General features: G+C 41.8%; 1 protein-coding gene across 2 annotated transcripts in view; it reads left to right on the top strand.

Annotated features, from left to right (window-relative positions):
• The window catches only part of cdc23 (CDC23 (cell division cycle 23, yeast, homolog)), a 32,094-nt gene that overhangs the window by 2,198 nt on the left and 3,899 nt on the right, over nucleotides 1-25,997 (top strand). For both annotated transcript variants that reach the window (XM_078550678.1, XM_078550679.1), the window contains exons 2-13: nucleotides 1,416-1,488; nucleotides 2,006-2,143; nucleotides 3,675-3,717; nucleotides 6,709-6,814; nucleotides 8,479-8,611; nucleotides 9,921-10,098; nucleotides 12,173-12,270; nucleotides 19,168-19,249; nucleotides 20,316-20,469; nucleotides 23,514-23,633; nucleotides 23,732-23,807; nucleotides 24,354-24,415. In XM_078550678.1, the coding sequence (XP_078406804.1) occupies nucleotides 1,416-1,488; nucleotides 2,006-2,143; nucleotides 3,675-3,717; nucleotides 6,709-6,814; nucleotides 8,479-8,611; nucleotides 9,921-10,098; nucleotides 12,173-12,270; nucleotides 19,168-19,249; nucleotides 20,316-20,469; nucleotides 23,514-23,633; nucleotides 23,732-23,807; nucleotides 24,354-24,415 (1,263 nt within the window). The remainder of the gene's footprint in view (nucleotides 1-1,415; nucleotides 1,489-2,005; nucleotides 2,144-3,674; nucleotides 3,718-6,708; nucleotides 6,815-8,478; nucleotides 8,612-9,920; nucleotides 10,099-12,172; nucleotides 12,271-19,167; nucleotides 19,250-20,315; nucleotides 20,470-23,513; nucleotides 23,634-23,731; nucleotides 23,808-24,353; nucleotides 24,416-25,997) is intronic.

The raw sequence follows: 25,997 nt of genomic DNA, 5'->3' as shown, positions 1-25,997 counted from the left end.
ACTTCACATTTCTATGCATTGAACTTCATCTGCCACCTTTCCCATTGAAGTTCTGCACTATCCTCCTCAGAGTTTACAATGTTTCGAAGTTTTGTATAATCTGCAAATTTTGATAGTGTCCTGTATGCCACGGTCTATGTCATTAACATATATCAGGAAAAGCAAAGGTCCCAAACTGACCCCTGGGGAACTCCAAACTTTCCTCCAGCCCATTAACCACTCCTGTCACTCAGCCAATTTCAAATCCATGTTGCTATTTTCCCTTTTATTTCATGAGCTATAACTTTGCTCACAAGTCTGTTGCGTGGCACTGTATCAAATGCCTTTTGGAAGTCCATGTACACCACGTCAACTGCATTGCCTTTATCATACCTCTTCAAAAAACTCCAAGTTAGTTAAACACTATTTTCCCTTAAGAGATCCATGCTAGCTTTTCTTAATTAACCCATGTTTGTCCATGTGACTATTAAGTTTGTCCCTAATTATGGTTTGTAGAAGTTTCCCTACTACTGCAGTTAAACTGACTGGCCTGTAGTTGCTGATGTTATGTAGTTTTAGTTACTTGTTTTTATTTACAGATGACTTTTTCAACTCTGGCTAACCTTATAAAGTAATCAATTTATAGAATTTATTGATTACCTTTATAAAGTTGCAGTGATAGTCTTAACCATTATTTCTTAAGTGAGCTGTGCATCACCGTTGTGTTGTGGATTATTTTATTATTTGCTGTCATTGGAAAAAATCTATCTTTGCAAATTTAGCAGAATCCTTTTCGTCAACAAAAGTAATTGCATAAAAATGATTTTGTAGCAGAAAAGTCCTGATTATCTTCTCTCCTATCACTCACGTTCATAGTTATTCAAGGATTCTGGTCAGGTCAAATTGAACCTTTTGTTTTTAATTCCTGGCTGTGACTTTTGGGTTGTGAATCTAGTCAGGTCTTTTATCTGCACTAAACTAAAACTTAATTATCTGGAGCACAGTCCGGTACAGTTAAGTGTTTATTCTTCTGCTATCCAAAGACTGAAAATGGCTGGTGTGAATTTCATGGGCTGATCATGATAATGACCAGGTAGGGCAGCATTACCAGCTATTGTGCCTACAAGGTCATACATTATAGGGAGTTCGGCTCGATGATGGAAGTGGACCTTAGATCTAGACAGGAGAGAACTATCTTTCTAAAATCATAAAATTTAACAAGTTTATGCAACCCTGGATGGTGACAAGGCACATATCTCAAAAGGAATGATGCTCCCTTGTCCTTTTGATTGTGTTGAGTAAACAATTATTCTGATGGGTTTGCCTGTGTTACATGGAATTTGGGCAGGGGTGGTGGAGGAGGGGGGTGGGGGGCGGGGGGACAAGTCTGGATTTCTCATGTCTTGATTAAGGTTGACAGTTTCTTTTATGCACAGGGCTTCAGAGTTGGCCTTCTCTCTGGACCCTCTTCCTAAAGACGAGCTGCCACCTGCCCCTACGCTAACAGAGGTACGACAGTTCTTTTTTTAAACAGTACACAGATTGCACTCATTTTAAACAAGCGATTGTAGAAGCAGCTCATTAATGGAGATGCCACAGTTTTGGAAAGTCTGAAACCATTGGAACTGAAGCTTTTTTCAGTCCTTGGCTAGGTTGAGATTAGAACATGTATTTAAAAGGAATTTTGCATTGTTCCTCTTCTCCATTGTTACTATTAGAAAGGAGACAAACAACTTTAATAGAGCAGGGCATGCCTGGGTAAACCAATAATACATTCCGATATAATTTATACTTGCCTATCCTAATACTTGCTTTGGGTGGAGGTGGGTGGGGAATGAGGCAAAGCATTGAAATCCCTTTTCGTTCTGTTCTATCCATTAAAAAACATCCTGGCAATTGTGTGGCAGAGAAATTCAACTGCATTGCAGTTCAGTATCCTGAATGGGGGCTGCAACTACGTTTCACAAGAGATTTCTTTTTGAGTAACTGATTGATTTATTTTTTGTAAAAACATGTTTCTATTTAGGAAGACCTGGTGGATTTGGATGCCTACACTTTGGCCAAGTCATATTTTGACCTGAAGGAATATGACCGAGCAGCGTATTTTCTCAAAGGCTGTCAGAGTCAGAAGGCTTATTTCCTGTATATGTACTCCAGATATCTGGTAAGGGAGCACTCATTAATGATGAGATTGCTGGTAAACCTGCAGTGACCCATCAGATGTCTTTCTGGGTGACTAGGTGGTGCCCTTTCATCCTGGAGTTTGTTTTAAATCTAGCCTAGGCTAATGGGATGAAATTCATATTCTGGCATCTTTGTTGAACAGAGTCATTCGATACACCATTTCCTAAGACCTAATGGAAACTTCATTATCTGTTGTGAGGAACCCTCCCCCCATCCTATGGGAAAAAAAGAAGTCGGCAATAATCAAGAATCCCCAAATTCCATCTGCCAATTTCACTATTCTGTGCCCTGGGCACTGAGGGAGCGCTGCGCTGTCTGAGGTGCTGTCTTTTGGATTAGCTGTTAAAACAAGGAGCCATCTGCCTGCCCGGGTGATGTAAAAGATCCCATGGCTCTATTTCGAAGAAGAGGAGTTAGCCCAGTGTCTTGGGCCAGTATTTATCCCTCAAACAACATTACAAAGGACAGATTATCTGATCATTATCACATTGCTGTTTGTGAGAACTTTCTTTGTGCAAACTGGCTGATGCGTTTCCTACATTACAACAGTGAATACACTTCAAAAGTACTTCATTGGTTGTAATGCACTTTGAGATGGTTGAGGTGGTTGTGAAAAGCGCTATATAAATGCAAGTCTCTCTTTTTGCTCAGTTTGAACAAATATTTTTAATTTCCTTACCCTGCTCTCAAATTTTAGTCTTCTCAAATTATACCTAAAACAACAGCAATGACTATACTTTACAAGCGTCTATTGGCTGTAATGCCAGTACTTCTGATAATGCAACACTCCCATGCACTTTGAGATAACCTGAGGATGTGAAAAGAATTTTATAAATGCAAGTTTGTTCTTTATATAAGTTGTTAACCAAGATGGCAAGCAGATGAAAATGACCCTTACAAGCATCCTGCAATGACTAGTCCTTTGTTTTTCTCTCCCTTTTTAGCACAGTTTAATGAGTCAGCTGTCTTTTCCTGCATGTCAACTTCACATGGCAGAACTCAGTAACTTTGAAGCATAAATTTGCATTCTGCCACAGAAGCACCATGGCACTGGAAGTAGTTATGTTACTGGCCTAGTAATTTAAAGGCCTGGACTAATAATCCAGAACATGTGAATTCATGTCCCACCATAGCAAATGAACAATGTTTTTTTTTAAATCTGAACCTAAAAAGTTCGGTACTCTAAAAGTATGAAGCTGAAGTTATAAAAACCCAAATGATGTTGTTCAGGACTGAAATCTGCCTGCCCTATATGTGACTCCAGTCCCACATCAAGGTGGCTAACTCTAAATTGCACTCTGGAGTGGCCTAGCATGTAACTCAGTGCATTAAGTCTCTTCCCAGGGGTGGGGGTGGGTGAGGATGGTTAAAAGATTAACAAGGAATATGTATAATGTAAAGATCATCCCAATTACTGACTCTGTTATGTTGTAGCTCTGAATCTATGTGGTAATGCTCTGATTGTAATTGATGAAGTTTTTAATGTTTAGTAACTGATTTTGGTATTCTAGTCTGGGGAGAAGAAGAAGGATGATGAAACAGTGGACAGTTTGGGTAAGTCAGTCTGCTGTTGATAACTGGCCCCTATAGCAATGAGCTGGGATTTTGTCCGTTGCATGAGACTTGATTATCATATTAAAAAGATTTAATATTTTTAAGCTTTTTTTTGCAATGTTTTTCATTCATTAACTGAGGTTTTGGTTCTTGTATGGTCATACGCCTACTGGTCATGCCCCGTTTCCTGCCCATTATTCTTGTATAATCCTGGGTTGTGAGAAACATGATATTTGACTGCTAGGGGAATCATGAATGTCGAGTGCAATCCTGTTCTCATCTTGCATCCACACTTTTGTACTCAGCAAAGTTGATGGGGGGGGAAGTCACTGGTCAACAATCAGACAGAACATACGACTCTGCTTCCACTGCCTTTTGAGGAAGGGAGTTCCAAGGACTCACTATCCTTTAAGAGAAAAAAATTCTTCTCATCTCTTCTTAAATGGGTGACCCCTTAGTTTTAAACGGTGACCCCTTGTTCCAGATTCTCCCACAAGAGGAAACATCTTTCCAAATAGACCCTGTCAAGACCCCTGAGGATCTTTTATGTTTCAATCAAGTTGCCTCTTACTCTTCTAACCTCCAGCGGATACAAGCCTAGCCTGTCCAATGTTTCCTGCCCATTCCTGGTATTAGTCTAGTAAACCTTCTCTGAACTTCTTCTAATGCATTTCTGTCCTTCCTTAAGTAAGGAGACCAATATTGCACACAGTATTCCAAATGTGATATCACCAGTGTCCTGTATAACTGAAGCATAACCTCCCTACTTTTGTATTCAATTCTTTTTTCAATAAACGATAACATTCTATTAGCTTTTCTAATTACTTGCTGTGCCTGCATACTAACCTTTTGCCATTCATGCAGTAGGTCACCCAGATCCCTCTGAATCTCTCGGCATTTGGATAATATGTCTCTTTTTTATTCTTCTTGCCAAAATGGACAATTTCACATTTGCCCACATTATACTCCATTTGCCAGATCTTTGCCCACTCACTTAACCTATCTGTGTCTCTTTATAGCATCCTTATGTCCTCTTCACAACTTACTTATTGTAACTTTGTGCCATCAGCAAATTTATCCACCATTCCTTCGGTCCCTTCTTCCAAGTCATTTATATAAATTGTAAAAAGCTGAGGCCCCAACACTGATCCCTGTGGCACACCACTGGTTACATCCCACCAACCATAAAAGACCCATGTATGCTTACTCTCTGTTTCCTGTTAGCTAGCCAATCTTCTATCCATGCCAATATGTTACCCCCTCCCCGACACCATGAGCTTTTATTTTCTACAATAACCTTATCAAATACCTTCTGGAAATCGAAGTATAGTACATCCACTGGTGTCCCTTTATCCACAGCACCTGTGACTCCTTCAAAGAAGCCCAATAAATTGGTTAGACGTGATTTCCTGGTCACAAAACCATGTTGACTCTGGCTGATTGCCTTGAAATTTTCTAAGTACCCTGCCATTACATCTTTAATAATAGCTTCTAATATTTTCCCTATGACAGATGTTAAGCTAACTGGCCTGTAGGTTCCTGTTTTCTGCCTCCCTCCCTTTTTGAATAAAGGAGTTACATTTGCTATTTTCCAATTTAATGGCACCTTCCCCGAATCCAGGGAATTTTGGAAAATTAAAACCAACATCAACTATCTCTCTAGCCACTTCCTATAGGACCCGGGGATTTGTCAGCCTGCAGTTCCAACAGAATCTGCACACTGCTGCAAACAGTAATACCCCACTGCCAACCTGATTGATACCTGCTAACTCTGTTTAGATCAGTGATCAAACCTAGGCATTTCTGATCTGTGTAGCTGAGGTCCTCATTGGGTCCCCATTGGGTTAATTGGCTAAATCACAAGGGGAGCTGCTGGAGAGATTAATCTGAGTTAAGTACAATGTTGTTGAATATATGGTGTGGTAATTGAAAATAGCCCCCTTTTAACACTGAAGAACCTTGACACCATCCAGGACAAAGCAGCCCGCTTAATTGGAACCTCATCCACAAACATTCACTCCCTCCACCATTGAAGCACAGTGGCAGCAGCGTGTATCATCTCCAAGATGCACTGCAGGAACTCACCAAGGCTCCTTCAACAGCACTTTCCAAACCCTCGACCACTACCATCTAAAAGGACAAGGGCAGCAGATAGATGGGAACACCACCACCTGGAAGTTCCCCTACAAGCCACTCACCATTGAGAAATATATCGCCGTTCCTTCACTGTCGCTGGATCAAAATCCTGGAACTCCCTCCCTAACAGCACTGTGTGTGTGCCTACACCACAAGGACTGCGGCAGTTCAAGAAGACAGATCACCACCGCCTTCTCAAGGGCAATTTGGGAGGAGCATTAAATGCTGGCCTAACTCGCGATGCCCACATCCCATGAATAAATAAAAGAAAAATTATACTGCATTTCTCTGCAACCCGCCTTTAGTATTTGATGCCCTCTTGTTGTTATAGAATACGGATTTAGTCTATTGGAAGGCCGCACAGATTTATCCATCATCTTTTAGTTCTTTTTATCTCTTTAAACCTAAACATATTAAAATAAATATGCATCATTTTATATTTAAAGTTTTAATTCCTTAATGTGCATTTGAAGTAAGAGTTGGTGACTACAATTTTCTTATTGACCTGCATTATTAATAGCATCCATGTTTTATTAACTGTGCTAGAATCTGTTATGGGAGACTAAACTAAACTCCATGGAGATGCTAAACTGTTGAGGAGGAGATACTTTAAGTCTAAATATATTTCATTTGGCTATTATTTAAGTTTATAAAGGCTTATAGCAGCATTTTCTTTCAATATTGAAAGACCATGGTTCTGCACAATTTTTATTGATGTAGCTATACAGGTCCTAGAAAAGGAACAAATAAAATGTTGCATTATTGGTGTGCTAAACTATGATCTGTGATTCCAAGCTACATCTGGGTTCCCCTAGGCTAGTATGTGTGAAGGTTTATTTTCTATCTGCTTGGCAGGACCCTTGGAGAAAGGACAAGTGAAGAATGAGTCTCTGAGGGAATTGCGAGTTGAACTGAGCAAAAAACACAAAGCCAGGGAATTGGATGGATTTGGATTATACTTGTATGTACCAGCTTATTTGATCATTTACCTATTTTCCCAACGTGTGCTGAATAACATAGATGACAATCCTGGAAAAGGTTACTGAATTTCCCCACAATGTATATGGGAAATGGTAGAGGTTGTGGGTGGAGTTGGGGGGCGGTGTGTGGGGTAGGTTGGGTTACCTGTGCAGTGCTCCATATTTCAGTTATTGTTTGTTGCCAGATGTTGTTCCCAGAATTGGTAAAAGGCAGCCTGGAAACCAGTCATTTGGATAGAAGCTGTTCCATTGTGAAGCTGTACTCAGTGACATTGTGACCAAAGATAATGAGTTGTCAGAATATTTCACATCTTTATTGTCTTTGGAATTTCCCAAAGCAATGAGGTGACTCTCTAAAGTGCAGAACTTAGTTTAAATGATAGATTGCTCGCCTGACATAGTGCTGTTTACAACCTGCAGTCCCTTGATCAGGCCACATCTGCAGGAACGTTCAGCAAGGCATGGCAGCATCTATGGAGAGAGAAAAACAGTTAATGTTTCAGGTAGATGAGCTTTCATCAGAACTGGTTCTCATGAACAGTTATCGACCTGAAACTTTAGCTGTGTCTCTCTCCACAGATGCTGATGGCACTGCTGAGTTTATTTCAGATTCTACACACCCACAATATTTTGCTTTAGTCCGTCAGTACTGCTCAGTTCTGCTCACCAAGGCATTCAGGACCTTGGGGGTGATGGACAGCGGAGTCACAAGACAGAAGTGCCAGAGGACTGAGTTAAGAGAAAAGACTGGGGGAACTTGTGATTTTCAGCTTTGAAAGGTGACCTTGTAAAGCTGTTCAAGATAGTAAATGGTATAGAAGAAGTAAATTCAAACACAACTTCAGACTAAATCATAAGGCCGGAGCAAAGGGTCTCAAATATAAAGTGATGAAAGGCAAGCTTAGGGCTGATATTAGGAAGTCCTTCTTCCTGGATCCCTGGGTAGGATGTTGAGTGGAAAGCCTGGAATTATCAAAGAAACAAGAGGAGAGCTGAAGGTCGTTTTTGGATATATGATCTGGTGAGCCAAATGACAATTCCCATTGGAATTGTGGTAATAGAATGAGTGAAAGACATCAAAATATCTCCCTTTGTAACAGTTAGAGGGTGTAACAGTTCAGTAAAATGTATTCTGACACTACCAATGTTATTTGGAAATGCATGTATTTGCTGTTAACATAATAAAATAGATATATTTTCCTTTTTAAGGACTGAATACAACAGATAGTATAGAGTGAGTAATGCCTACTCCATTGTGAGAGCATTAACAGGAAAGTTTTCAGTGATTGGATGGATGCTTGGGCTGGGCGCCAGATGGTTGAGAGTTTGTGTAACGGTACGTAAGCAAGGCAGCATCTTCAGCAAACATTGTTTGGGGGCGGGGGGGAGCGGGAAGTGGCACTTATTTATTTCTTTAAGAGATATCAAAGCTTGAAGTGAGAGCTCAGGAATTAAATGATTTAAACTGCTCACCATCTTCTCTCATGGCACAAGCTATCTCAACCTCAATTATATTTATTACCTTGTAACTAGCTGCCTACTTGTTTTTGTCTTACATTGCGAGTTTAACCCTGAATTATCGAAGTATAGGTCAGTGTAATATAAAACTATGTAAGCTGAAATTCAGTCATGGTTTGTATATTAGGTACGGAGTAGTCCTGCGGAAACTGGACCTGGTTAAAGAAGCTATTGATGTGTTTGTGGAAGCCACGCACAGTCTGCCTTTGCACTGGGGAGCTTGGCTCGAACTCTGCAACCTCATTACCGATAAGGAGATGGTAAGTGACCAATTTATTCCTTTCCTGGGGGATTTCTGTCAAGGCTGTTAACTTGGTGAGAGCATTTGTTTCTCTATAACTAAGTGGCAATTCAGAACAGAATTTTTAATTTCATTGTGAGGACATAATAAAAATCATGAAATGTTATTGGATGTCGGTAATTTAGGGTGCTGCTGATCCAAAAGTGAATGAAAGCTGAATAAAACCCTGACACTGGACACATTGATGGGTGAAATCATCCTCTAGTATAGTTCTGTAATAAGAAAAAAGGAAACCCAAAGGTTCAAATATCAATTTATCTTGAGGTAACTGATCTTCACCAAGGCAGAAGTCCCCCAACAGTTTAATGACCCTGAGCATGTTCACTGTTCTGGGAAAGGGTAGACAGAGAGAGAGATTTTAGTCTTCCATGGAACTGCTTGTTAAATCAGAGGTCCAGTTAACAGAGGTGACACCCAGAGGGCAGTCATAATTTATTGCTGAGGGAGTGCTACATTGCTAGAGGTGTCAACCTATTTGCCCATTCAGAAGGAAGTTAAAGATGAACTGGCAGTATTTGAAGAAGAGTAAGGAGTTCTTTGTGCCCTGGCCAACATTCGTCCACAAACAATAGATTAATTAATTATTGAATCTCATTACTGTTGGTGGGACCTTACTGAGCCACATTTGCCTGCTTTGCAGTGACTGCACTTCAAACCAATCACTGTATGAAGTACTGTGGAATCTTTGAGAGATACAATAAGACATTATAAATCCAAGTCCTTTCTTTTTCTAATTATGGAGCAAACTTTGTACCAAATAAAAACACTTTCTGGAACATTCCCAAAACTGAAGCAGGAGGTACAGTGGTTTAACCCGGACTCCCAACAGATCTCGATGGCTTTTGTTCACCTGCTCCATGATTGTTCAAGTGTAAAAGTTGGGTCTATTCCTGATTTTTAATTTGAGTCTGGTTTTTTGAGCCAGGCATTCGTTAATTCCTGGATCACTCACTTTGGAGCCCATTAACCTGGGTCATGTAAAGCCAGCTTGGAGGTCCTTCATGTAGGATATATTAATGGACCTCACGTTAGAAGAGATCATGATACTTACAGAAGAGGAAGCCCAGTTTAATCATTTATCCAGAATCATCCCATTCTCACTTGTTGCAACATTGAATTGTTTCATAAACGATTCCAGGGTCTCTGCACCCACTACTTTGCCTGGAAGTTCAAGAGTCTCCCCAGGCACTTGGACTCTGATCACAGTGACTTTAACCATGGCTTGTATATACTACTGATACTCGGTGTCCTTTGCTTTTCTCTTCCAGCTCAAGCCCATGGTGCTACCCAGTACATGGATGAAAGAGTTCTTCCTGGCTCACATCTATACAGAACTGCAGCTTATTGAGGAGGCACTGCAAAAATATCAGAACCTAATTGATGCTGGTTTCTCCAAAAGCACTTATATCATCTCTCAAATTGCTGTGGCTTATCACAATGTTCGAGGTCAGTGTTAGGGTCAGGATGAGGTCTCTTCATTTTAGTGTTTTAAAATAAAATTGGGTGGTCCCACATTTTGGGTTTTTTTTTGGAATTCAATTCCTTGGCCTTTGTTCCTGCCAGTCAACCTTTTTTGAAGTTTAGGAATGTTTACAGTAAAAGCCTGGTCTCGGCAGTGACTCCTGATCCTGATCCAACCCAGTTCCCACTAAATCCTTCACTTGTTTGCCTAATATTATTTTGTAGATGACAAAATCAGATGCAAGACTTGGCAATTGTATAGCTGGGGTTGACACCCTACAGTCCAGCACTTAACGCTAGGTATCTGGGTGTTTTCTAAAAATGTAAACGGGATACCAATGTATGTCTCTGTCACCACTTAAGATGGCATCATACCACCTAGTGGTCCTGGCACTGTCTAGGAGATAATGAGTACCTTCTGATCTGTTAACCTTCTACAATGGTGTGACATGTGGCAGCTTTTGGTTGCTGCATATCACTATATCCCCAAAGACCTCTCTGAAGAGAGACTATAGCTTGGAATTTTGCTAGGGATGAGGTCCAATGTGGGTTTCAGCTTGGACTTACCGTTTGCTTAAAAGAAGAGGGCAGAGTTTCAGCTTTGGGTGCAGGGGTATGGGGAAAAGGCAGGGCAATGGCACTAGCTCAAATGCTCATTTGGAGAGCTGGTGCAGACATGATGGGCCAAAAGGCCTCCTTCTGTGCCATTAAAATTCTGTGAATTGACGATTACGGTGCAAATTGACCTGTTTTGAAAAGTTCAAGTTTCTGCTCAAACTCGTGCATATCGCCAAATGTATAATCTGTCATAAACCAGCACAACTGACAAATATTTTTAAACAACTTTTTTTAAAAATGACTTCAGAAAATATTGCTTGATGTATTCACTTGTTGAAAATAACTTTTTAACAAAAATACGAAACTATTTTCTATTTAGATTGGGGTGCAAAAGCCAGTACCTTAGTAAATTGAAAGAATAAGTTACATCCAAAACCTTCCAAAATATACCTATTAATGTTTTTATGTCCAAAAGATCCGACTTAATTGTTAGAGCCTCCTTGAAGGCCTGCAAGCAAGTGCAATTAGCAGAATCTTCTAGTGGTGATCAGTTCACCTTTATGGGCAGCCAGTTTTGTGGGCGGGACCTGCTTCAAGTGCAACTTTTTAAAAACTGGCACAAAACATCATGGAAACTCGACTTGCGTTAAACTCAATTTGCATTAAAATGCTGCAATTTTTTTTTTGCCGGTTCTGCCAAGTTCAGGCGAATTACACTGGAAAATCTGGAGCAATCAAGTGGAAAATCCAGGTCAAAGCCTCCTGACCAATCCCCGTTTTAACAACTTTCTTAAAAAATAGAAAATCGGGCTAACTTTTCCAGGCATAAATGGACTTTGCCAGCCAAGTGTGCAACACTTGAAATGGGATCGATGGTGGTGTTTTTCTTGCTAAAATTTAAGTTCGACATGTTTCTTGATTGACACCGTTTCTGTTGCTGCAGGGCATTTGTTTAATTGCATCTTGGTGTCCCTGTTTTACACTGCAGTTCTTAAGTTTCTTTGAGTTTTTAAAAATTATGAATCTAAATTTGTTCAAATCATTTTGTTTGGTGATCCAAGAAAATTAGAGGAATTCCTATTGTACATTGAAAAATGATCTTGTCTGTGAGGAAAGCTGAGTGCAACATGGCCGCCTCATAAAATATCTTCAGGTTTTTCACTTTTTGTACAAATAAAACCACCTGATTAGGCAAGGAGTGCTTCTATATTAATTTTTGAATGAAAATCTTATTTTTTTATTTCAAACCCTTATTTCTGCAGCACAGTAATGTCTTTTAAAATTAAGATATTATAAATCTTTCCGTGTTTACTTTTATGAGTTGTGAGATTATCTTAAGCATTGAGTGTGTTGTTGCTGAATGATATGTGCTGAATGTGTTATCCCATGTCTAGTAAACAAAGGTTTCTTTTGATTTAATGTGTTTTTTTGTAGTTACCTGATATTGTCATGTATTCAAGAACTGTTGAACTACTTTTCTTTCTTTCTCCCTAATGTTTAGACATTGATAGAGCTTTAACTCTTTTCAATGAGTTACGAAATCAGGACCCATATAGGATAGAGAATATGGACACGTTATCCAATCTGCTGTATGTTCGGGTAAGGTTGGCTATTTTGACTTACGGGCTTGTGCAGGTATAAGGATGCACGGAGCTGATGTCTGTTCCAAATATTAATCTGGTTGTGCTTTCTGTTTTTGATTTGAACAAAACTCTTCAATAAAAATCTTCATTTATTCTATAGTATCTGAATAGTGACACTTTCTGATAGCAGTTTATTGAATAAAGCCAAAGCACCCTTAGTGGCAAGGGCTGAGACCTATTGTGTTTAGTTATTGACATCAGATATGTAAAATTGTACCCTCTAGCTCCCCTGTAATTCTATGGTAAAGACACTAGGTAGTATAGCACTGAGCTATTTAGAAAAGTGGGTCCTGGGTTATATTCCAGGTTTGTCCTGAGATAGTTGGGTTTCAGTCCTGGCAATAGTTGGACTGTATAATTTGTCTCAGTACCTCTGGATTACCTACATACTATTCAGTGGACCCTGCTGGAAAGTGCATATGTGAACGCTGGGCAAGTGGCAGAGTGTGATTGGCTTTGAATCCTTCGCATTAGCCTCTAACATACATTGTTTTGCCAGAAAATGGTATTCTGTACCCATACCGCACTCAGAGTTACTGCCTTCCTGAAAGGTTTAAAAAAACTCATACCTATCATATTTATTTTCATTCTAGAAATCTAGCAAACCCCTGTCATTTGCCAAAATGGTTTCAGGGATGAGGGATTTTAGCTACAAGGTTAGGTTGAAGAAGCTGGGGTTGTTCTCCTTGGGGAAAGGACATTGATGGGAAATCTGATAGAGCTGTGTAGGATTATTACAGGTTCAGATAGGTCGGTTCAAGAAAAGCTGCTCCCATTAGCTGAAGGTACAAGGACATGGGGACACAAATTTAAGGTTTTGAGAAAGCGATATGGGGGCGGGTGTGAGGAAAAGCCTTTTATGCAGTAAGGAGTAATGACCTGGAACTCGCTGCCTTTGAGGGTGGGGGAAGCGGAGATGATCAGGATTTCAAAAAGAAATTGGGTGGGCACTTGATGGAAATAACTTTGCAGGGTTATGAGTATAGAGTGTGGGAATAGAGCTGATTGGATTGCTCTACAAAGAGCCGGCATGGATGCAATGGGGCGAGTGGCCTCCTGTGCCAGAATGACACTATGGGTAGAATAGTCCCAGATTTGCCCTAAGTGCAGTAGCTTGTGGGTAAAATGAGATTTTACCCGCCGGCAACAATGGTGGCTTTTCATGCCGTATTGTCCCAAACCCGCCACATTAATTATGCATTCCTGGGAAACACACTGTTTTCATGGCGGGCAGACTCTCATTCGCCCGCCATGGAAACTGCCCTCAGCCAGACAGGAGTCAGACATTCTCAGAGGCTATGTGAAGATCTATGGAGTGCCCTCACTGCATGTGGTCATCATCCCCCTGCAGTTGAGCGACTATTAGGGCCTCCACTGTGTCTCCATGACAGGAGCATTATCTCACAGGGTATGTGCGCTGCCATAAGCCAGACTGGAGTCAAATGTTCATAGATGCAATGTGAGGATGTATGGTGTCTCCTCACTGCATGTCATCGTCATCCTCAACAAATCTAGCCGCTATGAGGGCCTCCTGAGCGCGCCTGTCTTGTCTGACCAGTGCGAGGACCTCCTCAGCCTCATCCCTGTCGACGCTCCCCTCATCGGAGGAGACCTCCAGCTCCCCCATCTCCTCCTCAGCCAGCTCCTCTCCCCGTTGCAGTGCCAGGGTGTACAGGGTGCATCAGGCGACGACGATGCGTGACACACTCTGCGGACTGTTGGTCCAGGCACAGGAACCTTATTTTCAGCATCCCGATGGTTTGCTCCACCAAGTTGTGAGTTGCAGCAAGAGCCTCATAATACCTTTGATCTGCTGCAGTCTGAGGCTGCCGCACTGGTGTCATCAGCCACGTCCTCTGTGGGAAGCCCTTGTCCCCGAGGAGCCACCCCCGCAGCCCCGTAGACCCTGGAAGATGTCAGGGATCTGTGATCAACTGAGAATGTAGGAGTCACGCACATTCCCTGGAAACTGTGCACAGACCTGCAGGATACGTTTGTGGCGGTCGCACACCAGCTGCACATTCAGTAAATGGAAGCCCTGGCCGTTGACATAGTTGACCGTGTGTTGCAATGGAGATTTGAGCGTCAGGTGAGTGCAGTCAATGGCATCCTGCACCTGTGGGAAACCGGAGGTCTGGGCAAATCCAATCGCTCTTGCATCCTGGCTCTCCTGGTCCCGGGCGAAATGCACAAAGTTGTATGCCCTTGCGAAGATGGCATCTATGACCTCATGGAGATATTTGTGGGTGGCGGATTGTGATATCCTACAGAGGTCACCTGTGGACATAGAAATTGAGTGCCGCTATCATTTTCACGGCCACTGGCAGTGGATGCCCTCCCCCATGTCCATGTGATGCCAAGTCCTGCAGTAGCTGGCAGATGTGTCTGACCAGTCTCCCAGACATGCACAGTCTTCAGCGACACTGGTTCTCAGTCATCTGCAAGAATGAGAGGCGGTGTCCGTCGACCCTGGGTTCAGCTAGTCACCAACGAGTGACGGTTCGCTGTGGCTCTTGGCGGCGTGTGCGGGAGCCCCAGCCGCCCCTTCTTCCTGAGGGTCCTGCTCCTCCGTCTGCGCAGCCAGGTGTCTCAGGCGCTCTCTTCTCCGTCGCCTCTGCTTTCTGTAAGCCATGAAGCATATAGCTAGTTCACCAAGCTCTGTGCTCCTAATGTACTCTCCCTGCAGGATGAGAAGAGGGATGCATGGGTTTGCATTGGTGTACTAAGAACCTCTCTTGGTTAAGTCTGAAGGCCCCTTAATGCATCCCGGAGAGTTGGATGGTCAGAGTTTATTGCGCTGCATGGCTGCCTAAAACCCCATCCACCTCTGCCCCACTCCACCTGACTGATTTTTTTTATTATTCATTCATGGGATGTGGGTGATGCTGGCTAGGCCAGCATTTATTGCCCATCCTTCACTGCCCTTGTTCAGAGGGCATTTAAGAGTCAACCACATTGCTGTGGGTCTGGAGTCACATGTAGGCCAGACCAGGTAGGGATGGCAGATTTCCTTCCCTAAAGGGCATTAGTGAACTAGGTGGATTTTTATGACAATCAGCAATGGTTTCATGGTCATCATCAGACTTCTAATTCCAGATTTTTATTGAATTCAAATTTCAAATTTTTAGGATTCAAACCTGGGTCTGCAGCGCATTACCCTGGGTCTCTGGAATACTAGTCAGTGACAATACCACTATGTCACCGCCTCCCCTGCTGGAGGCAGCTTTGCCCATTGGACTGCATAGCCTAACCTGCATAGCAAGGCTGCAATTCAGCTTGAACCATGGGAGAGATTGGTCCAAACTGGGATGATATTGCGAGGGGCTGTGAGCGCCTCCACCAGTAACTGCTCCACAGCCAGCTTTAGCAAGGAGATTGTACAACGTGCCCAGTCATCCAATTGTTCTGCAATCCTTTAAAACACTCATTAGTTTGCAGTCTGTGCCTGAGGGGTGAAAGGCTCTGGAGCACTTGGTTGGCACTTTGGTGCCTCTGCGTTGCTTGAGTGGGTGGATAAGCTAGAGGCCCAACTCCAATCATAATGTGGCTGCGTCTGAACTGTCTCAGCTGCAAAGGAATGGTCACTTTTTTTTACAAGGTATCTCTAATGCATGGCTGCCTCCTTACCCATTCCCCCCACCCCCCACCCACGTGTGCTTGCGCACTGCCTTCAACCGCAGGGCACCCTTTGTTCTCCCACCCCCCCCACCGTAAAGTCGCATCAACCGCAGGGCAGCGTTTGCCCCCAACCCCCCCACCCCTGCTCCAACCCGCCTCAACCTTCAAGTCCAACAAGCGAACCTTGCAAGTGCTCCACGTTACTGTATACTCGTCCCCGATTTCCCCTCAAAGTGCAGCCCACAAAATACACGTCTTATATGTGCTGTTGTGAAACACGTTGGTATACAATCACATGGGAGGACGATCCAGCAGGCGGGGGGCGTGGTGGGTGGGGTGCTGGCCTTATAATGATATGCTGATGTATTACAATGAGGTTCCCAATGTCCGATGGCAGGGAACACAGCCTGCCATCAACAGGCTGAACGGACAATCGCAAACTGGTTTCATGATGTTGTGAAACCAATTTTTGGCCTTTTCACCATATTGTCCACTCACGCAACCGAACACGCCCGACGCCAGCATGCACGGACGATTCCGCCCTATGAATCAATCACTACACAATTATTATATAAGGTATAATAAATCCTTTCAGAGAAATATTTTATTCGTCCATAGGATGTGGGTGGCTAGGCCAGCATTTATTGCCCATCCATAATTGCTCTTGAGAAGTGGGTGGTGAGCTGTCTTCTTGAAACGCTGCAGTCCATGTGGTATAGGTGCACCCACAGTGCTGTTAGTGTAATATTTTATTTTTGCATGTAATCCACATTTATCAATATGGTTTTCAGCATAACTCTTTCACTGGTTGTCATGTTGGTTATGTTCCACAACCCTTGAACACATTTGTAAAGCCACTGACTGGTCTCCTTGTGTGTATTTTGGTCAAATTGCTATTAAATGGCCTCCCACCAAAGCTATGTTCGTAGCTGTCTAGTTCCCTTTCAAATCTCTGAGCTGTCGTTGAAGATTAATCCATTAGAACTTTATTCATTAAGCAGGGGTTTATACCAGCGATGACTTCCTCATATCATTCAAAGCTATCTAACTTCTGCTGAGGATTGCACCCTCTGTTTGTCAACTTTGATATTTAATTGCAATATATATAGTCTCCAGTGATCTCCCATATTGATCTTCCCCATGTTTCAGTTCTTCATGGTGTTTCTTTTTCATTTAATCTATTGACATACTTGTCAATTGGAGCTCCCATATCTTCATCGGAAAGGCTCACTTAAGAGAGCTCAGTTTCTTTTCTCATGTCAAACACTTTTTGTCTTCCTCTTGGCCACCAGTCCGAACAAGACTGAATACTGCTTCTGAAGCAGTAAAAACACACCTGATACTTGGAATGTGGTGGAGGGGGGTTATCTTACGAAGAAAGGTTGGAGTTTAGAATGCGAAGAGATCTTATTGAAATATATTAGACCCTGAGGTGCCTTAACAGGGTGGATGCTGAAAGGATGTTTCCCCTTGTGGAAGAGACTAGGAGTAGGGGACACAGTTTAAAAATAAGGGTTCTCCCATTTAAGACGGAGATGAGAAGAAATGTTTTTCTCAGAGGGTTGTGAATCTTTGGACCTCTCTTTCCCGGAGACTAGTGGAGGCAGGATCATTGAATATTTTTAAGCAGAGGTAGATAGATTCTTGAGTAACAAAGGAGTTACAGGTTATCAGAGGTAGACAGAATGTGGAGTTGAGGCCACAATCAGATCAGCCATGATCGTAGTGAATAGCAGAGCTGGCTCGAGGGGCCGAATGGCCTTATACGAGTTCATATGTTCATAAAGCAGGAGAGGCTCTCTCAGCACATCTCTTACTTCTGGTCAAGATACTAGAAAAAGCTTGTCATCTGATAACACATCCTTTCTTCATCTCTAGCCTCCAATCTCCATTGCACCCTAACATGTCTTTCTCAAATTTTACAATAATTTATTCCTGGTTAGTTCACAAACACTTGCAAAGTTGAAGTGGTGGCTTTTTCTTTTACAGATGGGAAAAGTTAAAATTTGGTGAGTTAGGCACTGATTTCATGACTATTGTAGAAGTAGCGGTTTATTAATTAGACTACCTGTCAGCTGCACAGAAGGAACAGCCCTTATTACATTGCAGAAAGCATTCCTTCATCTGCTTGCAATGATTGATAATGAAAATGCTCAAGTTTCTGGCCTTGCTGTGCTACTGTAGCGGGGAGGTGCTCAACTTCTGTACAAAAGAGAGAAAATCTGTGAGTTGGTCATCTTTGACTCTGCTGGCTTGCCTAGTAATTGATGAGAGAGATGGAGTAAGTTATTCTTGTACAATGCATGGCACTTGGCATATTAGAAATGGCTAATGAAGAAAATAGAAAACTGGATTTAAGTAGTGAGTGGATCCAACAGCATATGGTACTGATGTCCACATTAAGGTATAGTTCATTGATTTTATTTTGCTTGGAACCTATCCAAGTTAGGAGAATGAAAGATACTGCAGTGATTTGAGGGAGAGATTTTTGGGCATGGGAGGTGAGAAGTTGACAATTCAGAGTTAACACAAGCAGTAAGGCCTTCAGCAAGAAAATCAAGATGTATCTCCTTAGGTTTGGAAGTTGGAGTAGAACTTGTCAGGGAAATTAAAAGAAGGCAGGAGGTTGAGGTAAATAGGATCAGGATCTGACGAGAGTTAATGTTGCACTGGTTAAATTAGAAGAAACTTGTTTGACAGTTGTATGGAGCCTGGACCTGTATGTGGCTCATTTATGAGTAATTTTCAAACTTATTATGTGGGAATCACTCTGAAAATATTAAGTCCTGTCCTAACTTCCAAAATAATGTCGAAGGATAAACCATTGCTAATGTTGCAGAAAGTTTGAGAAGGAAAGAGAAAGTGTTTCTCTCTATGCACTGCCTGGGCTTGATCTATATTTTCAACAGACAAAATTCACTTGAAGAATAAATTATGTGCTTTATCTAAATATTTTAGATATCTTTGGGTACATTCCTTTCACCCATAAAGGTATGAAAGTCAGGACAGTTTTTTCTAACCCTAGTGCATCAGATTGTCCTTTTAAATTCCCCTTGAAGTACAAGTACACCGCCTGCTCATGATGATTTCAATTTGATTTATCAGACTATTTTATTTAAGCAACTTTGAATTAAAAAGAGTATACCGTCATTCCAGTTGAGCAATTTTCTTTACGGTGGTTGTAGAAATTTGTGTTTTTGTTACAAATCCATTCCCATTTTTATTCTTCTGTCAGAACATGAAGCCTGAGCTAAGCTATCTGGCTCATAATCTGTGTGAAATTGACAAGTATCGAGTAGAAACCTGCTGCGTGATTGGTGAGTACAATTTGTCTTTAACAGGGGACTGCCTTTTCAGTTGATCAACTCAAAACTGAAGCACTCGTTCTGGTTTGCAGTCACTATCTGTTGAACCTATTTTTTATTGGTGCACCCAATGAGACTCGTGTGTTATATTTTTAGCTCCTGTTTTCTTCGATTTTCTCAATCATCTGCATTAGCTGTGTTTTCCGTTGCCTCTCTGAAACCAGGTTAATTCTTTGATGTTTAACTGCCTCCCCCTCTTCCCCTCTCTATGGAACGTGCCTGTACTTGATGTCTCCTATACTTGAGATTGAGAATTCTATGTAAAGGATCACAAGTCCACTGCATTGTCTGTCGTCCAGCGGCATAGCACATTAGAGTTCCATTGTGCTCCTTGGCATTCAGTTCTTTAGAAGGGTTTAATTGAAGTCAGTGGAAGGTCCACAATGGAACAGCTCCATTCATCCTCTATCTCCCACCCAAACGCCTCCTTCACTAGACAGCAGAGAAATCAAAGAGAAAAAAATTGCTCCATATAGCACCAAGGAGTTGAATGGAATTGAGATCTGTCACTGTCACAAGATCAACAGGAATCGGACATATCAAGGAGCTTGATGCATTAGGAGTTGCAAGTGCATAGATTCATTCTTCCACCTTGTAATGCTAGACGTTGATTCTCTAATGCATGACATAGCTGAATGGAGTATCGCAAAAGTGTAAACTACTGAGGTCAGTCATCTCTACTGGAGTTGAAAAATTTAATAGTGAGGTCTCCATATCCTATTTGCTTATATTTTATTCCCTCCTATTGTTCAGACATGGCTCCAGAGGTGCTAAAGCTTGACCCAACTGGGCATTTCTTGTGCTAATGAACTATGGAGGACATGCACTTTCTAGTGGAACATTTTTCTGCTTCCCTGGCTCATGATTCTCAAAATAATTGTGGCACCCCAACTACTGCCTTGTTCAGGACACGTGGCTAAGTGCAGATCAGAATTTAATCCTAGGACCTTCAGGCCTGTATGGTTTAGAGCTGTTGTACCCGAATTGTGAATCCAATATTCTTTCTCTTCTCATTAAGGCAATTACTATAGTTTAAGGTCTCAACACGAGAAAGCAGCCCTGTACTTCCAACGAGCATTGAAGTTAAATCCTCGCTACCTTGGTGCTTGGACACTAATGGGTCATGAGTATATGGAGATGAAGAACATATCAGCAGCTATTCAGGCCTACAGGTATACAATCCAATTGACTGTTCACATAGAAAATTTATTTAAACTGATACAGATCTGCACAGAATTTCAGTGCCCTGCAGGTCTTTTCTATTCATTCACAACAGAAAAACTCTCTGAATAATGCATCAGTGCCTGTCCTGTGGTCCTGATTTGGTCCTGAGAGAGAACCAAGCTAATGTAAGATCTAGTATCTGCCGTTGCTTGAAAGTTACCAATGTGTCACTGGCAGCATCTGTTTAGCTTTTCCATTGACCATGTCCTTGGCACCATAGAATCATAGAATGGTGACAGCACAGAATGAGGCCATCCAGCCTGTTGTGGCCCTCACCGGCGCTCTAAGATCAATTCAGTTAGTCCCACTTGCCTGTCTTTTCCCTGTAGCCCTGCAATTTGTTCTCTTTGATTAGTTATCCAATTCCCTTTTGAAAACCAGGTTTAGGTCATTAGTATGTCTCAAGAAAAGCAGTGGTCCTAATGCTGACTCCTGGGAAACCTCAGTACCTACCTTCCTTCCTTCAGTCCAAAAAAAACAAAAGTTCACTACTGCTCTGTTTCCTGTCACTTTGCTGACAAACCTGTTATGTGGCATTTTAACTAACACCTTTTGTCTATGTACAACACATTAACCAATTATTCGCATCAACCCTCTTTTACCTCAAAACATTCAATCAAATTAATTAAACACAATTTGCCTTCCACAAAAACATGCTGGTTTTCCTTAATTAATTTACATTTGTCCAAATGGCTTAATTTTGTCCCGGATTACCATTTCTAAAAGCTTTCCCACCACCAAAGTTAAACTGACTGGCCTGTAGTTGCTGGGTTTATCCCTGCACTCTTTTATTGAACAAGGGTGTAACATTTGCAGTTCTCCAGTCCTCTGCAAAACCCCTGTATCTGAGGAGGATTGGAAGTTTATGACCAGTGCCTCTGCTATTTCCACCCTTAATTCCCTCAGTATCCTCAGATGCATCTGATCTGGTGCTGGTGACTTATCGACTCTACAGTCACCCTATCTAATACCTCCTCTTTTTCCAAATTTTAGTTGGCCCAGTCACTCAACTAACTCCTCTTTCACTATGACTTGCCAGCATCTTTTTCTATGGTAAAGACAGAACCAAAGTACTTCTTTTTATAGCTGAACCATGCCCTCTGGTTCCACGCATAGATCTGCTTTTTGGTCCCGAATTGGCTGTACTCCTTTTATGACCCTTTTACTACTTATATGCCTATGGAGACTTCTGGATTCCCTTTTATGTTAGCTGCCAGTCTCATCTCATACTCCCTGTTTGCTGCTGTTATTTCTTTTCACTTCCCCTTCAAACTTTGCATATTCTGCTTGGTTCTCACTTGTATAATCGACCTGAAATCTGTCATGCGCACCTTTTTCTGCTTCGTCTTACTCTTTCGCTTTCGTCATCCAGGGAGCTCTGACTTTGGTTGCCCGACCTTTCCCTTTTGTGGGAATGTACCTTGACTGTACCCAAACCATATCCTCTTTAGAGACAGCCCATTGTTCAATTACAGTTTTGTCTGACAATCCTTGATTCCAGTTGACCTGGACCAGGTCCATTCTCATCCCACTGAAATTGGCCTTCCCCCAATTAATTATTTTTACTCTGGATTGCTCTTTGTCCTTTGCCATAGCCAACCTAAACCTTGTGACACTATGATCATTGTGCTCTAAATGTTCTCCTACTGACACCTGATCCACTTGACCCATCTCAGTCCCCAGAACTAGATTGAGTAAAATTTCCTTCCTTGTTGGACTGGGAATATACTGATGTAGAAATTCTCCTGAACATAGTTCATAAATCCTTCCCCTCTTTGCCTTTTACACTTTTACTATCCCAATCTATATTAGGATAATTAAAGTCCCTTATTGTAAGTACTTTATATGATTTGAATCATTGTAATTTCCTTGCAAATTTGTTTGTCTTTCTTGTTCCTTCCAGTTGGTGGCATATGGAATGCACCCTGTAATGTACGAAGGAACATAATAAGGCCTAAATTAGGTTCACTGTGCATTTATGTGAATGCATGGAGTGTGGTAAATAAGTAGTGAACTGCAAGCACAATAGCTATGTGAGAATTTGATGTGGCGATAATGGAGATATGGCTCAATAAAGGGCAGGATTGGGTGCTAAATATTCCTGAATGCAAGGTATTCAGGTAAAATAGGGAAGAAAAGAAAGGAGGATGGATGGCAGTATTGATTAAAGACAATGTTAATGCTGGAGACAGAGGATGTCTTAGAGGGGTCAAGGACATAATCTATTTAGTTAGAGCTAAGAAGCAATAGAGGTACTATTACACTGTAGATTGGAGGCAGTCTTATGATTATAAGGGTCATTATTATGCGGGCCCATCAGTTTAGCTGGTACATCAGGTGCTAACTATATGTTAAACTCATCAGAGTGCTGAAGTAAATACTGAATTCTTAAGACCATGGGAACAAGAGTGGCCATTCAGTCCCTTGAATCTGACCTAACGTTCATTTAAATCATGGCTAATTTGCACCTCAACTTATTTTATATCCCTTGATCCCCTAACTGATAATCTACCAATCTGAAGTCATGAAAATTTAAATTGACTCAGCATCCACAGCCTTTTGCGGAATGAATTCCACATTTCCACTGCCCTTTCTGGAAACAAAATGCTTCCTGATTTCACTCCTGAATAGGCTATATTTAATTTGAAGATTTTGTCACCTTATTCTGGACTCCACCACCAGAGAAAATAGTTTCTCTGTATCTACTCTATGAAACCCTTTCATCATTCTACTTAGATCAGTCCCATCAACCTAAACTCAATTGAGAACAAGCCAAGTTTATGCAACCCGTTGTCATAATTTAACCCTTTAGGCACTGGTATAATTCTGGTGAATCTGTACCTGCTCTGAGGCCGATGTACCCTTCCTGGGCTCAAAACTGACATTGTACTCCAGATGGAGTCTGACCTAGGTTCTGGAAAAAAATGTCTTTAATTTATTGTGTTGCTCACCAAGGAGTCGTGTGCGCTAATTATTCTTTGTGTTTCTGCAGACATGCCATTGAGGTGAACAAACGAGATTACAGGGCTTGGTATGGACTGGGACAGACCTACGAGATCCTCAAGATGCCATTTTACTGTTTGTATTATTACAGGCGAGCCCATCAGCTAAGGTAAGCCACTGAAGAGAACAAGGCTGCAGCTGAACTAAAACTTCTATTAGCATGTGCCATTTGAGAAGATTCGGAATCAGTGTAACTTTTCCCCACAGACCCAATGACTCTCGAATGCTCATTGCTTTGGGTGAATGTTATGAAAAGCTGAATCAGCTGTCTGAAGCTAAGAAGGTACTTTCCAGCCTTGTTTTTATTTAGAAGTTTGACTTTGTAAGTGACACTGCAAGCAATGGCACCACATTACAGCTTTACCAGAGAAATGTGAAAAGCAGTTTTAAAATCTGTTACATGATCAAAAGGATGAGATGAAGCCAGAATATAAGGCTCAGGCACTGCAAGTACAATTTTGTTTTCTGATAAAAGTCTCTCTGGTAAAAGTGAATGTTCTGTCATTTTATTTCCAATCACTCATTAGAAATGCCTGTATGATCCCTAACTATTATTTGTCAACATAATATCACTGGTTATTCCCAATTTATTGTAAGAAAGGTTGAAGCTGGGGTGAGCAGGTTTCATATTCCAGACATTTATTCAGTTTAAATCAGTAGACCAAATTGTGACAATCCCTGCGTGTGTTTAACCGCCTAAACACACTCTCACCAGTGTGTTTAAGAGGCCTCCTCCTGGAGTGTAATATGTAGTGCTCTCCAGCCAATTCACCAGAGGCTCCTGAAATTAAAATAATTGCTTGTCTTCCTTTCTGTTTTTCATTGGCAGTGTTACTGGAGAGCATTTTCTGTTGGTGATGTTGAGAAAATGGCTTTGGTGAAACTAGCAAAGTAAGTACTTTGGAGAGTTCTTGTCCCATTGAGAATAATTTGGTAAAATCCTATAAAACACATACATGTTTCAGCCAGACTGTTTTACAATTAAATGTTGTGAGGAAGTTTGTTCTTGTTGTTTTGTCAAAAGGATTGTGATGAGGAAGATATTAGAGCCGTGGAAAAGTTAGTGAACTAGAATGATCCCAGGAATGAGAGGTTATACTATGAAAGGCTTGAAATGTTAGAACTTTATGCAATAGAAGATTAATATGACTGAAGTTTTCAAAATGGAAAAGTTTTGAGAAATTGAATAATGAAAGTTCACCGTCAGTGGTTAGCAGTTGGTAACAAGGGGCATAGCCTCAGAATTTAGAATAATGGCTCACAAGAGGATTGACCACTTGGTAAGATAGATGAGGTGAACTGATCTCTGTAGAAATGTATCTCAGCAAGGAGTCAGCACAGTAGGAGAGGAAAAAATTGGTGTTAAAAATGGGAAGAAATGAAATTGAGTTTTTTTAAAACAAAGCCTCCGTGCACCATTTATGCCCCACTGACCTACCCTCAACTGCCAATTCCATTTTGAACCAGTTGCTGACGGATGGGCTAAAGTGATCAAAACTAATATTGGAACTTGGTGACATGAGAGAAATCTATGTGGCTCTGCACTGTATCAATACACTGCCTTCATGATAGGATCCAAATAGAGGATCAGACACTAAGGCAAGGATATTGAGGGCAGGGTGCAGGGCCCACTCACTGACGTGTAAGATGACGCAGGATGACGTTGGGCGGAACTCTTGATGTCACCCTGCGTCATTTCAATTTTCAGGTTGGCGGGGGCTCAGCCGAATCAGCTGTGCGCCCGCCGACCTGTCAATGGCCTAGTGAAGCCATTTAAAAAGTAAATGAGATACTTAATGGACCTGCCTGAGCAACCTTAAGGTTGACGGGCAGGTCGGAAGCCCTGGCGGGCATTGGAATAAGCATGAAACCTCATCCATGGGCGGGATGAGGTTTCATTAAGGTTTTTTTAAAAAATTTTAAAGTTTGAATAAAAGTGATGGACAAGGCCCAACTCATGTGACGGTGTCACATGAGGGGACGTCAGGGAAATTTTATGTTTGTGCGTTGCCCATTTTTGAATTTGGTGCCGATCTCCCTGAGGCAGCACTTAGCCTCAAGGAGATGAGTGCGCTCTTTCGTGCACATGCGCAAAAGAGCGCACTCCCACCTTAGGGAATCACCCCCGCCGCCTGCATAGGGAGTGCATAGCGCTTCCTGGCAGACGTCACGCTGGGCGGGCCCTCATTGGCCCGCCCATGTAAAATGGCAGCGTGCCCCCGATCGGCGCCGATCAGAGGCGCGCCTGCACGCACCCGCTCCTGCACTCTACCCCCCCCCCATCCGACGGGGGGGGGGAAATTTTTCCCCAAGAAACATTAAGCAACACTTTTGTCTCACCAAGTCTGAGATCCCAATGGTATCTTGATGTGCTGAAAGTTCTTTTACACAAGGTGTTTTAATCTGTTTGTAGCCAAACTGAAATTACACAAAGTTGTGGAATTGGCAGAGGGAGTGTAAACAAACAGCTTAC

Source organism: Cetorhinus maximus, chromosome 10 (genome assembly GCF_964194155.1).
Source record: "Cetorhinus maximus chromosome 10, sCetMax3.hap1.1, whole genome shotgun sequence".
NCBI lineage: Eukaryota > Metazoa > Chordata > Chondrichthyes > Lamniformes > Cetorhinidae > Cetorhinus > Cetorhinus maximus.
The sequence above is the reverse complement of the archived record's forward strand: the minus strand, read 5'-3'. Positions and strand labels throughout refer to the sequence as shown.